This window comes from Mus musculus, chromosome 10, assembly GCF_000001635.26.
Source record: "Mus musculus strain C57BL/6J chromosome 10, GRCm38.p6 C57BL/6J".
NCBI classification, from domain to species: domain Eukaryota; kingdom Metazoa; phylum Chordata; class Mammalia; order Rodentia; family Muridae; genus Mus; species Mus musculus.
The window spans coordinates 115077614-115098585 of NC_000076.6; the positions used below are offsets into that span (position 1 = coordinate 115077614).

General features: G+C 42.7%; 1 protein-coding gene across 1 annotated transcript in view; it reads right to left on the reverse strand.

The window, feature by feature from the left end:
* Window positions 1–1027: 1027 nt before the first annotated feature.
* Window positions 1028–20972, reverse strand: part of Tph2 (tryptophan hydroxylase 2) — a 106382-nt gene continuing 86437 nt past the window's right edge. The window contains exons 9-11 of the mRNA NM_173391.3: window positions 13089–13184; window positions 2362–2495; window positions 1028–2228 (exon numbers count right to left, since the gene is read on the reverse strand). Of these exons, the coding sequence (NP_775567.2) occupies window positions 2054–2228; window positions 2362–2495; window positions 13089–13184 (405 nt within the window). The 3' untranslated portion in view covers window positions 1028–2053. The remainder of the gene's footprint in view (window positions 2229–2361; window positions 2496–13088; window positions 13185–20972) is intronic.

A 20972-nucleotide genomic window follows, 5' to 3' on the forward strand; every position in this document is an offset into this window, starting at 1 on the left:
GTGTGTGTGTGTACACACACACACATATGGACAGGGACTCCTCATGAAGACCAACAGAGTCAACTAACCTGGATGCTTCGGGGCTCCCAAAGAGAAAGCATGGGCTGGACCAAGCTCCTCCCTTCCCCACACACATATGTAGCAGATGTACAGCTTGGTCTTCATGCGGGTCCCCCAACAACTGGGGTCGGGGCAGGCTGTCCCTGAATCCGTTGCCTTCTGTGGATCCTGTTCCCCCAACTGGGCTGCCTTTCTGGCCTCAGTGGTAAAGGATGTGCAGTAACTGAATGTGCTCCTGGGGCTCCCCCTTCCCAGAGGAGAAGGACAGGTGTATGGGGGAGGATCTGTGTGAGGAGGTACTTGGAGGGGGGCTGATATTGGGAATTAAAGTGAATAAATAAATATTTTTAAAACTTGTGCCTTGTGGGAGGAGGCATGTCACTGGGAGCAGTCTATGTTCAATAGACTCACACCATTCTCTGCCTCCTGCTCACTGTTTGAGATGTGAGCTCTCATCTGCCCTCCCCCCCTAACCCCACCCATTCCTTTGCCCCCCCCCCCATCATTTAACTCTCTGGAAGAATAACTCCAATCTAACACTTTCTTTTATAACTTGTCTTGGTCATGGTGTTTTATCACAGGAATAGAAAACTAGCCAATACTCTAACTTAAAAGTTTTTTTTCTGTCTCCTTCTATACCTCTCGCCCCTACCCCTCCCACTCTGTCCAGCCCCTGCACTGCTTCCCAAAAGGAGCAGAATTAGGAGGCTTGTTCGATGAGGGAACCCATTTGAAGATAATTAAATTAACTGATTCAGCAGTTTTTCACTTGCTCACTTAGACACTTGGGATTTTTGGGGGGAGGGGAGAATGTTCGTTTGCTTTTTATCTTTTATAGCAAAAATCACCAGACATTTACAGCAAATCACTATTGTTTACCCAGAGTTGCCCCAGATTTTGAGAAAAATCTCCCTCCCCATAGACAGAGCCTGTTTTCAAGGTGTGAGATGAGATAAGAGATACCCTGTTGGGGGCAAGATTCTGTTTATTGAGAAGCATTCATTTTATAAGCAATAATTTTCTTTCTGTGTCAATACATAAACATGCATGTACACTACAGTAGACTTGTCAGATGTCCAACATAAAAGGGCAGTGGCTTATGACCATGGCACATCTCATCAGACCTAACTGAAGCAAATCCCTTTGTTTCTCTACGACTCCGTCTCCAACTCTTTGGAATCAGAGATGGTATTTACATCCCTGTGGGATTTGAGGTTCTCAGTCTAAGCAAAAGGAGTCAAAAGCCTGCAGTGATAATTCACTCTATCCTAACAATACATTCACAGTTCCAAGATTTTCATCCCTTCTGTTTAAGCTTCCCGAATATTCTTTGTTCAAGTGTTTCCTTCCAGAAGCTCTTCAGGAAGCTTGCCACAAATTGGTTTCAACGAGGTCAGTACAACCTATATATCCTGTTTATCAAAACTTTTCTTTGCTTGCATTGTCTGAACACTCAGTCTACATCCATCCCAACTGCTGTGTTTCTGAACAGCTTCTGAAGTAGAATATTAAATCCTTTGTTGCTGTGATGCAAAGCGTGGAGCAACTCTAGTTTATCTCAAATAACACGGATACTATTGAAAATAGAAACCACCTCCCAACTATTTTCATTTTATCTAATGAACACAGAGGAAAGTCTCAGGTCCAAGGAAGAAAAGTTCCACAACTCACCGACTGGAATTGTGCGAGGAATGTTTGCTACAGATTTCAAAGTCACAGTTTGCTTAAGTTAACAGTTTGTTCGCTAATCAGAAATGTCAACTCTACTTGAGATGTCCAAATAGGATCACAATCTTTCAAATGGTGAGTGGTTATCTGCATGGGTTCTTTAGAGCATTTTTGTGTTATTAAGTTACACAGAGGTATGGACATACAGAATTGCATGCTTACTAGCCAACCATGACACAGAAAGTTGTTGATGTTGGATAACATTGACTGCATTGTTGCTACACCCCCCAAGAGCTCATGCTGACAATAACTCTGGTTCTAGGCATCAAATCCCCAGATATTGGTTCATTTTATTCAAGGCATCACACACTGTGTTCAAATCACTGCGCAGGTCCTGCACCACATTCTCAATACTTCTGGTGTCTTTCAGAATTTCAATGCTCTGCGTGTAGGGGTTGAAGTATACCGAGAAGGGACGGGTAATTGACTTTGCAAAGTCCCTGTAGAATAAACAAAAAAAAAACAAAAGGAAAACACAATCAACCGCCACGGGTACAAAAAACAGTTAGACAGAAGGAACAGCGAGAGACATTTAAAAGTGACTTTCTATAGAAGGAAGAAAAGCAGGTTTACCTCATCTTTTCTTTGGCTTCTTCAAAACTGTCCGAAACAAAGTAAGCGTCCTGAAAGGTGGTGATTAGGCATTCCTGCAAGCAGGTCGTCTTTGGGTCAAAGGATTTCACACACGCCTTGTCGGAAAGAGCATGCTGCAAAACATATCACAGAACTCATTCAAGACCATAAAGAGGCTTCCAAGGTGCCAAGGCGGCAAACTTCCTAGCTCAGCGAGCAGCCACAGAACTTCTCAGTTACTAGTCGACCACAGACATAGAACCCTCCCTACGGCAGGCAAATTGGGTGCTAGGGAAGAGGTTTGTTTGTTGGCTTGGCTTTTTTAAGTCTCTTACAGAAGTAGAGGGAGAAAATGAGCTCATCTTAACATTTCATATACTATCAGCCAAATTCATGCAAAAGGACAGTTTAGCGCTCTCTCCCATGACACAAATGGAACTTTAAAATCTACCCTGTGAATAGAAGCAGGTACCGCAGAAATATGCTCCTAAATGTGTTTCTATAAGCAATGTACTGAAATTTCACTTAAATGGCAGAAGTAATAATTACCTGCGCGGAGAGGTAATTGAGACTCTCGCTCAACTATTTGTGGACTCGTTGGGAGACATTTTGAGGCCAGGTACTGTGTATCAACAGAGAAATGGGGTGGGCCTGTATATTGAAGAGTGCTTACAAAGTACTCATTCACCTTCGACAAAGTACAGTAAAGCAATGCACAGCAAATAAATATTGCTGGTGGGGGTGCGAAGAACCAGTATTAATAGTTATACTTAAACCCAAAGCAGGCGTTAGAAAGCCAGGAAAGCCAGTATAATTACTGTTTGAGCCATCAATGGCTCCATTTAGCTCACCACATGCCTAGCACTGAGAACAGTAAGGAATCCTGAATGACTATGTCTTCAAGATAAATTCAATGATGTTAAAAGTTAGTGGTCATTTCTTACCACATGCTACCTACCTGTCTCTAGACTCTTGATGGAAGGTTCAGATACATAGGCCTTCATTCTATCTTGTTAAGTCTAGATGACATCTAGAAATGAGTATTTTTTAAAAACAACTAAGGTGGCTCCAATGTAAGTGTTTTCAAATGATACTCCTATAAATTTTGTTCTTGATTTAAGAGATAGTTCCACTGGCAGAGACAGAGAAGGGGGTAGCAGAAATTGCCTTGAGCCGAGCATTAAAACACAGAGGCTGTCGTCAACAGGCTGATGCATCTATTTGCCCATCCAATGTATTTCTCTCTGCCTTTGCCTTCTCAAGCAAAGAGTGAGAATTTCTTGAAAAACGCTCAAACCAGTGCCCTCCCCATCAATATTCTTAGTGCATTCCCTCTAACAATTTCAAAGTGCACACGATTCTTTACAGCCCTTGGAGGGGAAGGCTGTGGTCCTCTGTGTTTGGGAACACAATTAAGAAACCTTACCAACATGAACAAAAGGGGACAAAGTGCTCGTAATTTGTTTTCCACAAAACCCTGTTGTCCGGATCGAGATGGATTCATATATGGATCGTGAAGGGTAGAGGATGTGGAAGACCTTCAGAGTAAGTTCTTTCTTTCTCTGGGCTGCAGAACAACTTCATTATGAAGCATTACCTACAAATGCTCTTTCGCAGGGCTCGGCGCAGCACAGTGAACATCAGGGCACTTCGGTTCCACATGACCAATAAATCCTGTCCGCATTTTCCAAACAACTTTATAGTTTTACAAATGAAAATGTCTTTTGATGAGAGCTATTGCCCCTTTGAGAAGAACTGGCTTCCTGTTGGCTGTGGCTTTCAGAATTAGAAGTTGCTTTCGTTGCAGCCGTACACTGTGATTACATTTAACTGATGTGTCTTACTCAAATTGTCCATTCATCCACTGGTACGTGGAAGGAAGGACACTGATTGACTCCCGTGTCCTCAATCTTCCCACTCTCTTCCCTGTACTGGGAGGCAGAGGCAGACTGGTAGCAGCAAAGGCTATAAGAACAATTAAGCCATGCATCCTTGGGACACCTCTGCTGAGCCAAACACTTTTCAGAGAGTTGAGGACAAGCACGAAAGGAAATGAAACCCACCAGTGCCTCCCATCCATTTCCAATGCCTTTAGAAGATGTTAGCAACCAGGCAGTGTGTGCGCAGGGCACCTGCACCGTGTGTGTACTCAATGACAAAGACTGGAAACAGCGTAGGCTCTGAAACAATCATCGTGCGGTTGTCTCACTGACTCCGCAGATGTCTACATTCATTCATCTTAGCAGGAAAAGAGGATTAGAGTAGATCAAGAAAATCCTCAGAGGACAGGATGCCCTGCCTCAGACTTCATGGAAGAAATCCCTCTGTGTACACAGCTAATTGTTTAAGGCAAAGACCATTAGGTCAGACATATGGCACTTAGCCAGTATAACACTTAAGTGAAAATTGTGAGTTGACTGGATTTTGTTGTTGTTCGGTTGGTTGGTTGGTTTTTTGGTTTTTGGGTTTTTTTTTGGGGGGGGGGTTTGTTGTTGTTGTTGTTGTTGTTGGTTTGGTTTGGTTTGGTTTGGTTTGGTTTGATTTGGTTTTATAAATAGGTTTCACTATGTAGCCCAGGCTAGCCAGCACTATCTTCTTATCTCAGCTTCCGAAGCACCACACAGACCAAGCAGGAAGTTTACTGTTTTAAGGGCTCAAAACTATCACTTATTCTCAGGAACTGTATATAATATCCTGTTTTATAGAGTCCTCTCCATCCGTAAAGCATGAAAGCATGACTACCTCTAACCTGTAAATGAAGGTGGCTTCACTAACAATAGCCATGTATTAGCCTGAAAGATAATAAGAGTCTGGAGTTGATGGAGCCACCTATGAATGAAATGTACCTGTGCTTAAAATCTCATCCACCTAACAACCAGCTCAGCCCTGTGGTGACTGACAGAACATCCAGGCTGCCCAGGAGGTCCCCATGTCTGAATGCTTCCATGTGTTCCAAGAGATGCAAAATAGCATCCATCTCTCCTTAGATACAAAAGGCCACTGACCAACTAGGTTTCTTGAGTCTATCTCTGTTCTTATAAGTTACCTCACTTTGGGGAAACAGCTACTATGCCAACCCCTGTATGTCATGGAAGAGGCCTCTAAACACTGTCTTAGGTTTTTTGATGTCCCAGAGGAACTCTATGGTAAACTCCCTCTGAAGTGTTGACTTTCTGAAGTCCTAGAGTGTTCAAGAATTAATTTGATTTTTCTATAGAGAGCTCTATAATGCTCGAGCCATTGCAACTGTGCAAGAATATTGAAGAGTCATCTGCCCCTGTCTGGACACTCTGTAACAGTGGTTTTCAGCCTTCCAAATGCTGCGACCCTGTAGTGTAGTTCCTCATAGATGGTGACCTCCAACCATAAAATTATTTTCATTGCTATTTCATAACTGTAATTTTGCTAATATTATTAATCATAATGTAAATATCAAATAGGCTGGATATTTCATATGTGACACCTATAAAAGGGTTTTTCAACCCCCAAAGGGGACAAGATCCACAAGTTGAGAACCACTACTTTAAAAGAACCATTTTTGGTGTTTTCCATAGTGTTAAAAATAGGGGTATATGACTAAAACCAGGACTCCTGGCTTCTCAATGTGACCATGCCAAGAATCTAGACTTATTAAGCCTGAATAGGCACAGAGTTAAATATGAAGTAACCTAGAAAATTTGCAGCTGGCCCTTGGAAACTGTGTTTATCAATGGTCCAATGGCACCTTTGTGATTTAAGCATCTTGAAAGCTGTAGTTAGACTCCTGCTGCTATCTCAGAGACTAAAGCACCCAGAAAACCTGCACAGTTGTCTCATATGTACACTAACAAAGTTTCCGCATCTTCAAAAGATGCTGGCTTCCGCATAATGTCATTTGCATCACGGTTTTGAAACTCCCACCCACTTCCAGTCTTTTTAAGATCATGGGAAGAAAACACCTTAAAGGAGATAAATAAATATTCATCAAAGTTTCTGAGGAAATCGATTCATAACTCTCCCTTCTGCTTCTCCCTTTGAGGTCTCCTGTTCCAATCTCCCTTTGGAGTATCTACACTTCTTTGCTAAATAAACTTCTACTTGATCTAACTGTTTCTCAACTGAATTCTTTCCTTCAAGAACACAAGAACTGAAGAGAAATTTTTAACCCAGTAACAGTGTAATACCAGATGAGGAAGTATCTCAAAATGAGCTGCAGTTTCCTCTGTGGTAAATCTAAAATACTCTGGCCTGCATGAATCTAAGAATCTTCTTGCAGTATAATTTTAACAAGACCTATAAACCCAGAGCACTCTCCACTTTGCCTGTGTCAATTTACCAATGCTGCCTTTCCTATTGGTCCTGAGGTAACCCATGTCACCCTTGACCACCAAGTACCAGTTACTTGGTATTGGTCACTATCCTTTTGACATCAAAATTTTCCAGTTGCTGGAATAATAATACAAGATAATTCAGAGCCTACATCTCAATCTTGGAGGTTAAATTTGGCTCTGTTCCTTCCTGTACAGTTTGGGGAACCTAATGGACTCGATAGCCCAAGGTTGTGGTCAGAATTAAACGGGAAATGCATGCAAATGGCTATCATGGGACGTGCTTAACATATTTAGTTACCATCCCTAATTCAGTCCAGAGAGGATTGTATGTGCTGCCTAATAAGCATGTCCTCCCTCGCCCCCCGAGGTCTAGAACTATAGGGAAAGAATGGTCCCGGGTATGAGACTTGTAAGACTCAAACTGCAATTGTGGCTTCTCTGACTCACTTGACATCTTCCTTCCTCTCAGACACCCATTTCTACAGGGACACAGAGGTATGATCTCAACTATTGTAGATGTAAACCTGTTATCCTCACTCTCTATATTAGGACTGGTTAGATTTTGAGGGAAAAAATCTCAGGTGTGAAGTCAGATTTATAAGCAGTTTGGAGACCTAGAATTCAAGTAAGGTTTTGCAAAGACTCCTATGTTCACAGCCCAGTGCAAACATGACTGTGTTCATACCGCAGTCATCTGTTCCCATATCAGCACAACAACAAAGAGATAGATCTGATTATGTATACACACACTGTGCAGGCATGTAGATATTAGCTTTTTAAACCTCACTTGGATACTCACCATTTTAACCAGACATGATATGAATTGTGGATGCCAAAGCCTCCAGCAACTGAGGGACCAACATCAGGCTAACAGTTCCAACGGTATCAAATACCTCAATGTAATATATATCCTTGCAGTTCATTCGAAACTGCAGGAATGTTTGCATAGGGATTACGATGATGCTATTAATTAAAGCCATCCCTATGTTGGATCAATATCTCCAAGCTCAGCAATGGTTCCTCACACTTGATTTTCCTCAGCGATGCGAGGCTTTCTTGGTTTGAATAAGAGTTTGGGCAAGGGAGCAGCCTCCTTCTTCAGTGGACACAGCTCAGAAGTTTCTACCCTTCAGTCCCCCAGCATTTGCTCTGTTGTTATTAACAGGCCCTCCTTCAAGAAAGGGAGAGAATGGGAGCAGAGGCTTAGCCACCGGAGCCCGGTAAGGGTGGGGAGCTTTGCAACTGAGTCCTCACTCCAGCAACCACACTGACCTTCCGGGTAACCTCAGAAAGCCTGCCTGGCCCTCCAGCCTTTCCTCCACAGCCTGGCAGTAATTCTGACCACCTCCCAGCACTGCTAGAAGGGGCAATAAATACAAATGATTGTAATAAATAGAGAGCTGTTTGGAGAATGCTGAATAATAGCCATATAAAGGTAAAATAATAATTCACCAGGCGAGGACATCCTAAAACCAAAGCCAAAAAGAGGTACTCAAATTTGCTTAAACCTGAAACACAAAGGAGATATATTTATATGCAGTATTCCAGCAATTATTGTAGAGACTAAAGTCACCAAATCTTTGCCCTGAAGAGAAGAAAAAAACAGAAGTCATCCTTTTCCAGGGAAAAGAGCAAAAACTGCCTTTTTTGCATTTTGAAGTAAATGGATCTTTTTTTTTTTTTTTCAAGACAAGACTCACTGTTCGTCATTAGCAATCATTTCCTTACCACCTATCACAGTGTGGTGTGTGTGTAGTGTGCCTCTATGGGCTCACACATTTCAACACTTGCTTTCCAGTGGTGGCACAGATTGGGAGGTGTGGAGCTTTCAGGGGGCGGAGCCTAGATGGAAGAAGTAAATCGCTGCCTCCAGAGTTGCAGCCCAGCACTGCTCTTGCTTCTGGGCCTGCTGGGCTGGCGAGGTGTGAGCAAGGCACATGATCATCTCCCTCCACCTGAGTCACCAGCTACTCCCACCGCCATGCCTTCCCCAGATGATGTACCGTTCCCCCCACCCCCACCCCCACCACCGGAACCTGAAAATCAAATGAAACCTTTCCTCCCTGACGTTGCTCTAGCCTGGTGACAAGGGGATATAACGCATACCCCTCCCAAAGGGAACAGCTTTCACTCTTGGTTCTGTAACATACTAACCCCTTTCTAAGCCTTCCCTACAAGATTCCCTTTCTCACAACTGGGGCCATCAACTTTGGGGAGTGTTGAAGAAAATGAATGAACAAACAAGGAAGACAAGGAAGTAATGAAAAAAATAATAATGGTTACACTGCTAGATCAACTGTAGAACGGGGAGGGAAAGGGCAACACAGAAGACACTAGGTGCTAGGTGGTTGGTAGAAGGGCCGAGTTATCCTGTTTTCAATCTGCTCTTCAAAGTTGATTTTCCAGATGATGCAGCTCATGGTTAGCTGTTCTCTACAATGATGAGACACGTAGAAAAGCCCCACCTTCACGGGCTTCTAGAGTTCCTCCCAGTATGTCAACCATCATACTGAGGGTGTGAGATTTATGCTCACTTTTATAAGCTTCCTCATATTTGATTTTTTTCTGTCTCTGAAAATAAAACCAACTGAGATATAGATATATAGATATCGATATATAAGATCTCACTTGATTTTATGTGTATATATATATATATATATATATCACTTGATTTATATATATATGTGTGTGTGTGTGTGTGTGTATCACTTGATTTTATTTATGATATTGTGTGTATGTGTGCATGTGTGTGTGTGTGTGTGTGTGTGCGCGCGCGCGCGCGTGCGCTATTAAAAAAGCCATCCCTACATTGGACATTGGGTCTAGGATCACAGTATCTTTCTTCAAATATATATATATATATATATATACATACACATATATGAAGAAAAGTGAAAGTCCTTCTCCAAACTACAGATTCCACTCTTAGAAACACTTGGCCAGCTCTGAAGAGCAACATCTTTGCCCTCAGGAAAATTACAGCACAAATCTTAGAAGTTTTATATTCTGAGAGAAAAGGTGCATTGTGGCTACTTAAATACAAGTTATGAAGACTGTACTAAAAGCCTCCAGCAACTTAGGGACCTACATTAGAGCATCACTTGGAGCAATAGAAAATGCTTTAATGCAATAGATAACTTCATTCGAATTGTAAAAATATTTACATAAGATATATGATAGTGCTATTAATAAAGCCACTCCTACATTGGGTCTAGGATCATATCTTTCTTCAAATTAAAAAAAAAAAAAGGATGTTCAGGGGACTGGAGAGACAGCTCAGTGGATAAGAGTGCTCGCTGCTCTTTCAGAAGATGAGAGGGCAGCTCACAACCACCTGGGGGTCTGACACCCTCTTCTGGATCCTGTGAGTACCTGCAGTCATGTGCACATGCATGCACACACATATAAACACACACAAGTATAATGGTTAAATATTTAAATGAGCTGTGAAGCGTTCTGGACACTTACAGGAGCAAGGCAGACAGGGAGAAGGAATGCTAAAGAAAATGCCAGTGTTCTGGTTTCTCCATGAACAGTTAGAAGGTATTTCTTATGCAACGAACATCTAAATTGTAAAAACGGTCCAAAACAGCAATCATGGGGATACTGGAGTGTGGAAATCTGAGAATGGAAGAATGCTAATGTCCAGAGGTGATGGACCTGAACAGGAAGCTGCTCGGCAGACAATGCCCTTTGCTGTACATATTTCTAGCTGATTTCCATTTCTGGATGATTCTGTCCACACCAGTAAAAACAAAAACAACAGATTCACCCCAGTGCTGCCTACACAAGCCTCATTAACCAGACCAAGAGACCCTGTCCAAAGTTGGGAGCCATGAGAGAGATTTGTTTCTTTTGTATCTGGAATAATTTATAAACCATCTGAAGGGAGTGTAAATAGATGCAGCTCAGGAGTTTTGTTTTCTGACTTTTTCAGGGGAACCAAGAAGCACTCGTAGAGAGTATGGTCGTTTAGGGGATCATGCCATCTTACTGCTGTAGGCTTTGACCCGTGAGTTAATATTAACACTAACTTTATCATTATTGACTATTTTTAATTGGATATTTTATTTACATTTCAAATGTTATTCTCTTTCCTGAGAAACCCCCTATCTCATCCCTGCTTCTACAAAGGTGTTCCCCCACCCACCCCACCCACTCTTGCTTCCCCGCTATTGATTATTTTCTAAAAGCCAGCAAAATGCCTCCACAGGTAAATGGGCTTGCTATGTGTCCCTACTGACATATAGTTTAAGTGTTTAGATGTTTAAATGAGGTGTCTTACACCTCATTTAAATATTTAACAATTATATTTGTATGTGTGTGTGTGTGTGTTTATGTGTGTGTGAATGCATGTGCACACGAGTATAGGTACTCACAGTATCCAGAAGAGGGTGTCAGACCCCCAGGTGGTTGTGAGCTGCCCTCTCATCTTCTGAAAGAGCAGCGAGCACTCTTAGCCACTGAGCTGTCTCTCCAGTCCCCTGAACATCTTACTCTTTTTAAATTTGAAGAAAGATATTATGATCCTAGCACTACCATATTTCTTATGTAAATATGTTTAATCCTCAGAATCATAAGGTAGAAGAAGAGAACCAAGTAAGTTATTTTTCTGACCACACATGTGCTGTGAAATGTGTACACAAAACACTCACACACACACACACAAACACAAATAGTGGAAAACACTTGCAAATGTTTATCATAGCATACCAAGTTTGTTTGTTTGTTTTTTAATTTTGAGTGTTATCTTTTATTCTAGCCACACCCAGCCTCAGTCAGCTGCCCAGGTGTGCAGGGCTTTGACTGCAGCCCAGCTGTTACTCACTCCCTTGGTCCATTACTGCGCATCCTCTCCTTTCCCAATACCTGGCTCCTGATTTCTCAAGTCTCACAGAGAGCATCAGGCTCCTCCTCAGCAAGCCTTCTCAAGCATGACCCCAGATGCGCTAGACACAGTTGTCACACTTTTTCTATTATCTACTTGGTTGTTTATCTGGCACTAGATGTCAAGTCCTGGATAGTAAGCACCTCAGGCTGTTGAATCTAGAGCGCTCACACTGCAGTCTACACTGCCTGCATTGGGGGGGCTGGCTCTAGCACATTAGCTGTGTGGTTTAGGCGAATCCTGTAATGCCTTTATGCCCTCAGCTGTCTCATGGTCTCATCGCTTACATTAATGTTCCTATGGGGACTAAGTAAGTATGTATGAAAATCCTCAACTCCATTTAAGAGTTTGGCAAGTTGTGTTATTTTTCTTGGATCCACATTCTCCATCATTCTCTATCTTTGGATCCCCAGTTTCTGGCACAGTGCGTGCCACACTGGAAGGAAAGGTTTTTAGGAATGGACAAATTATCTAGTTATTGAAGTTATAAAACTGTGGTGAGATTGCATCTTTCGAGAATACAAATAAGTAAGATATTCCAGGAACAGCGCATCCCCTGATTGTATGACACTACAGCAACTGATGCTGAAGAGAACGCCCTAAGCTAGTCCATCATCCTGATCTTAGTCTGTGTAATCAAAGAAAGATTAAGTTATTTATTTCCAGATTAGACATCATATTGCCTCCTAAATGCATCAAAACTTACTAGAATGTCAAAATTATCAAAGTGGTCCAGGGCCTACCATTTCCAAATAAATGATCATTTTACTATTTAAGGAAAAAAATAACAATTCTTGAGCATCGCTAAGAGATATAACATGCCTCTTTGATACTATGTTTACTCAGTTTGTTTCCTTTTAAACTGTTAATATGTACAATTTTTTTGGATGTTGTTCTTGCTCCTGGCTGCTGCTGCTGCTGCTGCTTTCAGACAGGGTTTCTCTGTGTAGCCCTGGCTGCCCTGGAACTCACTCTGCAGACCAGGCTGGCCTGGAACTCAGAGACCTCTGTGCCTCTGCCTACTGAGTGCAAGGATTAAAGGCGTACACCACGACTGCCTGGCTAATGAACAAGTATTACTAACATATTAATCTTGAAGAAGATGGAGTAATCTCCCATTCATCTTTGAGAGGTAGAAGCTGGGGTGTCCACGGAGCCATGGAGGAGACAGAAACCAGAGTAGCAGAGGCAGGCTCCCCAGCAGATGTCAATCAGAGCATCCCTGTCAATCCATTGCCTGCTCCCAGCAGTAAATTCAGGCCAGCCATTTGTTCCCTGGCATTCGTCATTCCTGTTGACTCGGGCACACGCCGCTCATCCATTTGAGTCACACCACGAACACAGAAAGGCTTGACCCATTTTCAGAGCTGCAAAAAGGGAGGTCAGCACCCACATCTGAGGTGCCAGATCGTCTGTATTAAATATGTATGGGGAGCTCTGAGTAGAAATGCTCAGACAAACAAATCAATATCTGCCGTGACCTTGAACCAGTTTGCTTGGGAAGGGTATTTTCATTCACAGCTTCATACCTTCAATTCTCCGATGGACGAAAGTAACCCTGCTCCATACGCCCGCAGTTGACCCTCTTGCTTGCAAAGGCCGAACTCGATTGTGAAGAAATAGCACTAAAAAGAAGAAGAAGGAAAAAAAAAAAAAAAGATGGACACACACTCAGTGAACTGGCCAACAAGCTCCTTCACAGAATAAAATGGCACCCAAAATAAAATGTTGCACTATACATAATTGCCTTAAATTTTTTAAATAAATTTAAATCAGGAGTATTTATTGTAGTTCATTCTCTTGTTTAATGACCCTGTCCTGGCTTGTATATCTCAATGAACTTGTGGTTAATTTCAACACATGATCATTTTTTTGAAAGTCTTTTTTATGATTAAGTTAATATTTTAAATAATAATCCTGCTCTAAGTTGAAAAGCTATAGGAAAAAATGTAAACCACAGGGAGTCTTTTGATTCCTGTACACAGAGACTTTGTGGATCAAATATCTCCTGCAATAATTTTAAATTTAAAAAAATACAACAAATTATAAATGGATGGGTACATCTTAGTTATACCCCACAAGAATATGGTTCCTGTACCTAGCAAACTGAGTCTTTGTGGCATAAATAAGTTCAAGAAAATATGAAAGAAATGAATTGGGATCAAGTCATCTCAAACTTATCTTTTCAATTTGATTATTCATTCAGAATATTTTTTTAAGTTTTGGGTTTTTTTTATTATGTATACAGTGTTCTACCTGTATGTATGTGTACAGGCTAGAAGAGGGCATCAGATCTCATTATAAATGGTTGTGAGCCACCATATGGGTGCTGAGAATTGAACTCAGAACTTCTAGAAAAACAGCCAGTGCTCTTAACCTCTGAGCCATTTGTCCAGCCCCTCAGTAGACATTCATTTAGCTGGGGAGAAGACAGATGTTATCGATAGGTAGAGCGAGTCCTGAACAAGCACAGTGGCCTGAGTTTGAAGGGTTTGGACCCCTGGAACTCACATAAAAGCTGGTCATGGAAACACATGTTTGTAACCCCAGCACGAGGGGAGACAGGCAGAGCCCAGGATCTCACTGGCCAACCAATCTCGGAGAACAGTGAGCTTCAGCAAGAGAAACTGTCTCAATAACTAAGGCAGACAAAAATGGAGAACAAGAGTGATACCCGACATCGACTTCTGGCCCTCAAATGAGCAAGCACATCCATCACATAAATAAACAGAAAACACACAAACAGATAAGTAAATAACCAAATCTTTTTAGTAGCACTTGTTGAAAAATCTATTAAGTGCCAATGTTTAGTAAAGAAATGAGAGACAAAGAAAACAAATATACACTTACCAACCCATCTAAACTATAGTGTCAGTGTGGTTTTAGTAACATCTTAAAACAATACTAACATATGCATATGTATATGCATGTATATGCATATATTTTAAGGAGACTGTTGGATGGGTTGGAAGAGAGAATCTGGGATGAGCTGTGGATGGGGTGAATATGGTTAAAATATATTATACAAAATTTTCAAAGAAGTGATAAAAGAAAAAAAAAGAAAGAAAAAAAAGAAGTGATAAAAGAGCAGGGAAAATAAGTAAATAAAATCTGCAATGGCTTCCGTTGAGTTCAAGAAATCAACCTGGACAAGGGGGGGTAATGTCTGCACAACCATAAAACTCCTGCGAAGGGCTGAAATCACGCGATTTTTTTTTTTTGCTCTAATCAAGAAGTGAGAATCTAGCAACACATACTAAGAATTGAATCAAATTAGCGCTGTCCTGTGTCCGTGGTGCTAGGGCACTGAAGGTGTTGAGAAAGAAGAGAGTTTAAACACTCCTGAAAAGGGGACAGAAAATAATTATAATTTCTAGCCCATGACAGCTTGCTCTATTTTTACCCAGAGGTTGAAATGTCCTTTGATTCTGAAGGGTTTTGTTTGCTTTTTAATGCAGGGATAACCTCCGAGGTTGAGCAGTCCCATGCTCTGCATAACTGAGCTGCACCTAAAGGATTGGCCACTTCCAAGCCATGGGGCTTCACCTCCAGATGCAAGGCCTCCTTCCTAATTCAGTTCCCCCCCCCCCAAAAAAAAAAAAAAAGCCAAAATTAAAGACCATGCCACCAATGAATATGCTTCCTTACCCTGTCCCATGTTTTATTTGTTTTACAATATACTGCTTTTCCGCAGTATCTGGGGTACTTTTATGCACAATATAAACTGCTTTAATCTATCTCTCTACACTGAAGTATAAAGTCTATGCAGCACCGATTATTCCCTAAAAGCAAAATAAATCCCAGCACCGTTGATACTTTGTTGCCCAGCACCATTGATACTTTGTTGCCCAGCACCGTTGATACTTTGTTGCCTGTGCTCTGACCGACCCTACCTGCCCTTGGGGGTTGGAAGTAGGTTGACACAGCGTCAACCACACAGACTCAGGGAGCAGGTGCTGCAACAAGCTCATCTGAGCACTGCTGCAAGCTCCTTTAGTACACTCCACTCATGCCCCCATTGGTCCCAAGAAAGCATCTCTCCTAAACAGCAGTTCCTGATCGGCATTGTCTGCACTAGCAATCCCTGGTCTCTTGGGCAGTCCTCAATTAGGTCCTCCTGTAGGAGATGCTTTTGTGGCTGTGGAGACCCCTAGCTTTTACATAGAGACACCCCCACAGTTCCTGCTATAATACTTTAAAACTTGTTTGGAGAGGCTGCCCTGTGTTACAGGATGCTTAGCATCATTCTAGGTAAAGCCCTCCACCTCAGGGGATTTGGGGCAGATCCATAAAGTGGCTATGCTGCTCGGATTTATCAACTTGACACAAATCTAAACTTATCTCGGAAGGGAGACTTTTAATTGAAAAAAAAAATGCCTCCATAAGGTCAGCCTTTTCTTGATGGTTTCTGATGGTTAACTGTGGGTGGTGTCACAGACCATTGGGGGTGGTGTCACTCCTAGGCTGGTGGTCCTGGTTGCTGGGAGAAAGACTGAGCAAACCAGATGGAGTGAGTCAATAAGCAAGCTTTCTCTATGCCTGCTGTGCCAGCTCCAAATTCCAGGTGCCTGCCAGTGAGTTCCTGATCTGCCTGCCTTAGATGATAACACCAAGCTGCGGGATGAAACGAATCCTCTCCTTCCCTCCTTGCCTTCAGTCTTGATGTTTTATTGCAGCAATAGAACCCCTAGCTAAGACAGCGGCTTGTTTATTAAAACTTTATTATAAGGAATTTGCAAATAAAAAAAATTACAAAATTAACCAGGTCCAAAGTCTGTCACCTCAGTGAGCCTCTATAGAGTTGCCACAACAGTGGAACTTCACACTGGATTTTGCAGTCCCGTTATTGGCTATATTTCTATGCCCAGCTCACCATGATGTTCTAAAGGCTGCAAAAGAGCATGCTTTCCTGCCATAAACCACACAACTGCACTCTGATGCCCCTGGAAATATAAATGAATCTGGCTTCCGGATTTTTATGCTTGCTCTTCCCTCTGGTGGAACACTCTTCTCTATAGGTATTCATATAGTGGTCATCTTCTTTCTTTCCTGTGATTTTTTTTAATTAGAAATCAATTCTTCTCTCATAAAACACGTCCCAACCACCCTCCCTCCATTCCCCCTAGCTCCCCCCCCTACCTCCTCTCTCCCCCCAGAATCACCGCCTCTCTGTTTCCTCTTCAGAAAAGAGATGACAGCTCATCATGACAAAGCAAGGTACAATAAGACAAGGCCAAGGCCTTCTAATCGAAGCTAGATTATATAACTCAATAGGAAGAAAAGAGTCCCATGAGCAGGCAAAAGAGTCAGAGATACACTGGCTCCCACCATTAGGAGTCTCACAAGAACACCAAGCCAACAGCCATAACACACAGGCCCTGTGCTTGCCATTCCGGCCTCTGTAAGCCCATGTGAGCCCTGATTAGTTGATTCAGTGTGCCATGTTTTCCTAGTATCTCTACCCCCAACCCCTCTGACTTCCATTTTTCCTTCCCTTCTGGCCTTCTGCAGGATCTTCCCTGATCTCCAAGGGTCGACCTCAATTTTAGACACACTCTCCGCATAATGTCTGACTGTGGGCCTCTGCAACCACTCCCATCTGCTGCTGGAGGAAGCCTCTCTGAAGTTTCCCTTCTCAGTTCAGAGTTGGTTCATGAAAACGATTGCAGCTTAAATGTCAACCTAGTCATAGAGGGCTTCCCTGACCATGAGAGCAGCCATGCTCTCTGCTTAGTATCTGTCTGACATGTTACGTGAAGAACATCTTCCACCCAACATCATCCTGTCCATTGACTGTTATTGCTGCATCACTCAGTAGTATGAGCCATGATTGGACCAGGGGTTTGCCTTCTTCTTCAATGCAAAAATCTTAGCATTTAGACTAGAGTCTAGCATCAAATAATTGCTAGAGATATCTGTCGAGTAGGTGAATGAGTCTGTGAATGGAAGCCACTGTCGGGAGGGAGACAGTCACCGAGCTTAGAGAAGCAGATGCCAGAGTATAACTCAGGTCCTTTGATGCCTTCATTTTCTCTTACTTCAGCGTAGACACACAAACCTAACTTGGTATTCATTTGCCCATCCATTCAGGATTTATCAGCCGGTGCTCGCAAGCTCTTACAGTGTTTCAGGAATTACTATAAATCGACCAGGGATGGTATCGCATCTCTAGGAATATTTTGTTCATTAACACTGATCTTTATCCTCAGCACCATGAGAGGTGAGGAGGGGCCATAGGTGGGATGTCAAGATGTTAGAAGAAGTCTGTCTCACCGAGATCTCATGAGAATAACTAAAAATAAGAGTTGCTAACATGTGGAGAAGTTACAAGAAAAGCCTCAAGTCTGTCATCCGAACAACTGTGCCCAGTCCTGCTCACAGGGAAGCAAAATACTCAATATTCACAGAGAAGCCTGGAAGACACACGGCAACAAGGCCCCTCTATGTCACAAAATGAAATTCTTACACTTAGGAAGGTGGGTGATATATCCAGGACTCATCCAAACAGTGACATTTACAAGATCCAGAGCTCAGTGTCTTACAAAGCCCAACATCAGCATCTGCCATGTTTAAGGTTTCTAAATAAAAACTTAGTAGGTGTGTGATTTCCCTTTACAGCCAAATGATGGGGAAATGAAAGTCTGGAACAAGACAGCTGGAAGCTCATGGCGTCTGGAAGTTCATGGCATCTCCTTAGAGTGCCTTTGGTTCGCCTCCCTGACTAATCTTGCATTTTTAGCTCACCACATAATATCCTTGGAGGCTTCATGTCGAATACAGAAAACTCTGTGGGCAAATGTGTTGTCATACTTAAAGGTATCTAAAACACACATACGGTGCCAACTACAGGAGGGTGTAGGTCAACTATCAATTGCAGTTGAAATTTCCCCTACACTGCATCATTGCATACATAATGCACAGCCACAGTTACCACCTGAATCAAAGCAGGCTGACAGAGCTTCCGAGAAAACTCTACCACATCAGCCACAGCATCTTCCCCTGGATTTGGCTTTCTGTCTGATTTTATAGCAAGGATTAAAAGGCCTGCATTGGTTTAACCAAAGACTCAAATGTTGAGATGATGGATTATACAGTGTATCCTTAGCTAATACACTTCTAGCAGCAGAATGGCCTCCAAGGGAAGAAGAGCCTTGTGGATCTTCTATCCCCTGACTCTAGAGCTCTCTGGCCCCTCTCCACATCTGGGAGTTCCTCCAAAAGCTCTGCCCTTACAGGGCTCCATCTGGTCCTTGTCTGCCTACCTTCCCCTCTGGCTTCCTGCATGCATCATAAAGAAAACCCTGGTTTCAGCTTCTGCAGCCTGCTTTCCTCATAGAACCAGACCTTTTGCTCTGACACGGCTTTCCATTGTCAGCTCTGTGTGTGGCTGACAGATTATAAGTAATGAAGAATCATATCTAAAACTGAAGTGTTGGCAAATTTGGGATTAGGGACTTACTAGAGATGCTTTTTTTGTTTTCAATAGTAGTGAAGACCTCCGTCAGATCACTGACTTAAGGGAGGGACCGACCACACATGTCTACCGCCTGGCTTCCTATGCAAAGCCAGCTTAGAGTTGAACTGATTGACACCCCCCCCCCAAAATGTCTTAGAGTTCAATGACAGCTAACTGCTTCTGGAAATTTTAAGATATAATTTCTTTTTCTCACAGAACTCTCCAGATGTGGATCTATAATATATTCCCTTGAGATTTTTCCAGACAAATATCCTACCTATTATCACAAAATAAATATGCAAGAGGTAAAGAAAAAAAATAAAAACACTGAGCCTTGTAAAAACACCTGCAAAAGAGAATTGCTGATTCTTGGCCGCTAATGTCTTTGAAACAGAAACAAATAATAATAATAAAACCAACACCTCCCAAATTGAAGGCTACCTTTCATCAGCACTGACGATCATGAATTCTAAATCTTTTACGCACTAGTGATATATAATTATTTGTAAATATTTTATTTGAATATAATTACATATAATCATTAGCTTAAAACCAAAACAGGAATGATAGATGGGGCCTCTTCCGCAGAAGAAAGCAGAGTAATTTACATTCACAGTCATTAAGCGGAAAAAGACAGCCTGAGTGTCGACAATCTGAACTCTGAAGGGCTGTGGAACACACCTAGGGAGGGCTCAGGGAAAAACAGATAGGGTGCACAATGCTGCCATCTTCAGATCACTGAGGGTAATACACCACTCTCAAGACATACCAGCCTGATAGATAGCAATCAAAGTTTGAAAGAACCAAGTCTGCAAAATGGATGGAACATGAGAATATCATCCTGAGTGAGGGGACTCAGTCACAAAGGAACAAACACGGTATGTACACACTGATAAGCAGATGTTAGCCCAAAAGTTCGGAATACCCAAGGTTCAATTCACAGACCCTATGAAGAAGGAAGAAGGATGATCAAAATGTGGATGCTTCAGTGCTTTTCAGAAGGGGGAACAAAATACTCACAGGAGGAAATATAGAGACAAAGTGTGGAGCAGAAACTGAAGGAAAAGCCATCCAGAGACTGCCCCACCTGGGGATCCATCCCATATACAGCCATCAAACCCGTACGCTATTGTGGATGCTGGGAAGTGCTTGCTGATAGAAGCCTGATATGGCTGTCTCCTGAGAGGCTCTGCCAGAGCCTGACAAATACAGAAGAGGAAGCTCACAGCCAACCATCGGACTGAGCTCGGGGGTCCCCGATGGAGGAGATGGAGAAGGGACTGAAGGAGCTGAGGGGGTTTGCAGCCCCATGTGGGGAGCAACAGAGTCAACAGGCCAGGCACCCCGAAGCTTACTGGGGACTGGACCACCAACCAAAGAATACACATGGAGAGACTCATGGCACTGGCCACAGATGTGGCAGAGGATGGTCTTGTTGGACATCAATGGGAGGAGAGGTCCTCGGGCCTGAGGGTGTTCAATGCCCCAGTATAGGGGAATGCAAGATGGGAGGATGGGAGTGGGTGGGTGGGTGGGGGAGTACCCTCATAGAGGCAGGGAGAGAGGGGATGGAATAGGGGGTTTCTGAAGAGGGGACCTGGAAAGGGGAAAACACTTGAAATGTAAATAAAGAAAATATCCAGGAAAAAAAAAAAAGGAAGAGTCAAGTCCACCAATGTGAAATCATGCCAACATAATACAGAATGGTTTCATGTGATGATAGGAAAAGGTCTCTCTGTGGGGCCCAAGTGAGGGTGCTCCAATCCCACTTGGGAAGGAGAAGAAAACAATCACAGGAGTCAGAGGGAGAGACCTGGGTGGGAGAGGGGAGGTGAAAGGGAAAGGGAAAACATGATCAGGTATGGGGCGAGGGGTACAGAGAGACAGGACAGAAGCCCTGAGGGCCAGCAGAATGGAAATATGCAACCTCGAGGGGGGGGGGGCCTCTAAAATGCAC